The sequence below is a fragment of the Phalaenopsis equestris genome, unplaced genomic scaffold (assembly GCF_001263595.1).
Source record: "Phalaenopsis equestris unplaced genomic scaffold, ASM126359v1 Scaffold000094, whole genome shotgun sequence".
In the NCBI taxonomy this organism is placed as follows: domain Eukaryota; kingdom Viridiplantae; phylum Streptophyta; class Magnoliopsida; order Asparagales; family Orchidaceae; genus Phalaenopsis; species Phalaenopsis equestris.
The window spans coordinates 6,382,063-6,384,803 of record NW_018164536.1 but is presented as its reverse complement, the minus strand read 5'-3'; the positions used below and the strand labels follow the sequence as shown (position 1 = coordinate 6,384,803).

At 44.9% G+C, this 2,741-nt stretch overlaps 1 protein-coding gene across 1 annotated transcript in view; it reads left to right on the top strand.

Moving 5' to 3' along the window:
- The window catches only part of LOC110020144 (aspartic proteinase CDR1-like), an 11,571-nt gene extending 10,117 nt beyond the window's left edge, over nt 1–1,454 (top strand). Inside the window, exon 2 of the mRNA XM_020718136.1 lies at nt 1–1,454. Coding sequence (XP_020573795.1) covers nt 1–1,346 — 1,346 coding nt within the window. The 3' untranslated portion in view covers nt 1,347–1,454.
- The last annotated feature ends 1,287 nt before the right edge of the window (nt 1,455–2,741 follow it).

The window sequence follows — 2,741 nt, the reverse complement described above, 5'->3', positions numbered from 1 at the left end:
TCCTCTCCGCAGTGGGACTTCTTCCCCTTCTTGCTCACAGCAATGGCGGGTTCTCCATGGAGCTCATACACCGCGACTCACCAAAATCTCCTTTTTACGACCCCACCTCCACCCCTTACTCCCGCCTCAAAGCCGCCGCAGAACGCTCCCGCTCCCGCGCTATCTACTTCCAAAAAGCCATTCAAGCAAACACCCCCTCCAACTCATCTTCCCCAACTCCGGCCGCCGCCGACGATTTCTACTCAGAGATCACGCCGAACAATTTCGAGTATCTAATGAGCATCTACCTCGGATCTCCGGCGAAGAAATCTCTAGCCATCGCCGACACCGGCAGCGACCTTATCTGGATCCAATGCAAACCATGCGATCAATGTTATCGCCAAACAGCCCCCTTGTTCGATCCCAAATCCTCCTCCACCTACAAAATCGTGTCCTGCAATTCTGACTCCTGCTCTGCTTTACCACAGGGGAGTTGCGGTTCGGAATCGCAGTGCGCGTATAACTATGCCTATGGGGATGGTTCCTACGTCGATGGTTATCTCTCCACAGAAACCATTAGCTTCAACACCATTGGCGGCCGGCAAGTTCAGTTCCCAAAAAGCTTCTTCGGTTGCACGCATCGCAGCAATGGAACCTTTGATGAAAAGGGAGCGGGTCTCGTCGGACTTGGAGGAGGGCAGCTCTCTCTAATCCGCCAACTTGGTTCCGCCATTGATAGCAAGTTCTCTTATTGCCTCCCTTCCGCCGAGCAGACCTCTGCAAAAAGCCGTCTTAACTTCGGCTCAAACGCTGTTGTTCCAGTCGGCTCCAATGGGGCCGTTACCACTCCATTGCTCCCCGGCTATCCTGACACCTTCTACTTCCTCAGCCTGGAGAAGATTTCCGTGGCCGGAGCTGGAGCTGTGGACGTGAAACCAGCATCATCAATGAACGCAAAACCAAATGATGTGCAGGGCAACATCATCATTGATTCCGGCACCACCCTCACTCTCATCGACGATGAGACATTGCAGGATGTAACAAGCAAGGTGGTGAGCATCGTGAAGCTCCGGCAAGTGGAGGACCCCAGTGGTGTTTTCAGTCTCTGTTTCGATGTTTCCGGTAAAGGAAAAACTGCCACGTTTCCTGATATAACATTCCACTTCTCCGGCGGCGCAGCAGTCGTTTTGCACGAATCGAATGCTTTTGTTGAATCTGCTACGAATGTGCTGTGTCTGGCTTTGATATCCAGTGATGGAATTGGTGTCAACATCTTTGGTAATATTGCGCAGCAGAACTTTCATGTTGAATATGATCTTGATGCCATGAAACTCACCTTGGCGCCTGCTGATTGCGCCAATCTGTGATATGTTATTAGTACTGTTATGTAAAGTGGCGAGCGTTTCGAGCGCTTTGTTTATATATATGCCTTTCACTTGTACTTGATCTTATTTGATCTTACATATATGAATGCATGCTCTGTCAATCTTCTTTTTTTTTTCTATATATGCCTTTCACTTGTACTTGATCTTATTTGACCTTACATATATGAATGCATGCTCTGTCAATCTTCTATTCATTTTTTTTTTCTTTTTCTTTTTTTTTGTTTTGCTTGCATTTTATATAGGTAATATGGTCTACAAGATTAAATTTTTTCCATTAATTTGAGAATTAGTTAAGGATATGTTTAATGTTTTAATAATGATTACTTCATGTTTGTATTAAAATTGGGCTAATTATCAATATCATTGCATCTAGTTAGTGATCAAACAAAGGGTGGATGGGTGGGGGCACTCACCATCTTTAGATTTGGAGTCAAGTTCTTAATAATTTATATTATAATCGTGGTCCTCATGGAATGTGTAATATTTTCTTGGGTCCCATAAAAATGTTCTGGTCTTGATCGCAGGAGCTATCTTGAAACATTCTATGTTTTAAATGACCTCAACTATCTCAGCCATGAATATCTTTACCAAGGTTGTCTTTGGCGCCCCATGATGGGTGCAAATATCTCTCATTATATCGAGCTGGCCACTGGTCAAGGTATCGGGCCCGACTCCCATGATTTCAAGGTTTGTCGGCTCGCCTGTGATCCCTTAGTGGTTGGTTTTATTTGCAGCACAGGCAAGCAGGAGGCTATGAATCATCCCTTGCTCTCTACCTGTCATCCCTAGGAACTTTCTAATGCAAACAATGGGTGAAAGATTATGGCCTGGTAGAAGCAGGGGTGGAATTATACTCTTCAATCGATATGTGATTGTTGGCTATGTCCAACAACTTGGTCAGAGTTTTTGATCACTATAGACCCAGAGTGTACTGGAACAACCCTTCCTTTAGCCTTTAGGCAAGGGCGGTGTGAGCTACTGCGGTTCAAGATCCCACACCTCCAACATTTCTTTATTGAATCGAGTGATGAACAATCAGAGACTCTTTTTAAGCCCTTGCCTTATCTGCAGGAGGGCTTGTAAGCTCTTCTGGGGCTTCTAGGCACTGCCAAATTGAGATACGAATATTCTCTTGAAATTAGCAAACGAAATGATCACCTCCAGAGGCAATCCATTAAACCATCTGAGGGCCGACTCCTTTGGCGTAGCGGAAGAACAATTGGTCGCGCTTCAATGTGTATATACTTTTCAGCAAGTTGACGACTGACTCAAAGGAGGCTATGTGATCGGCCGAATCAATACAAAGTTTGTATAATTTCTAAGTACAAATTTTAAATCTCTTTAGGGCCTTAACTTCATAAATCTGTCAATAAAATG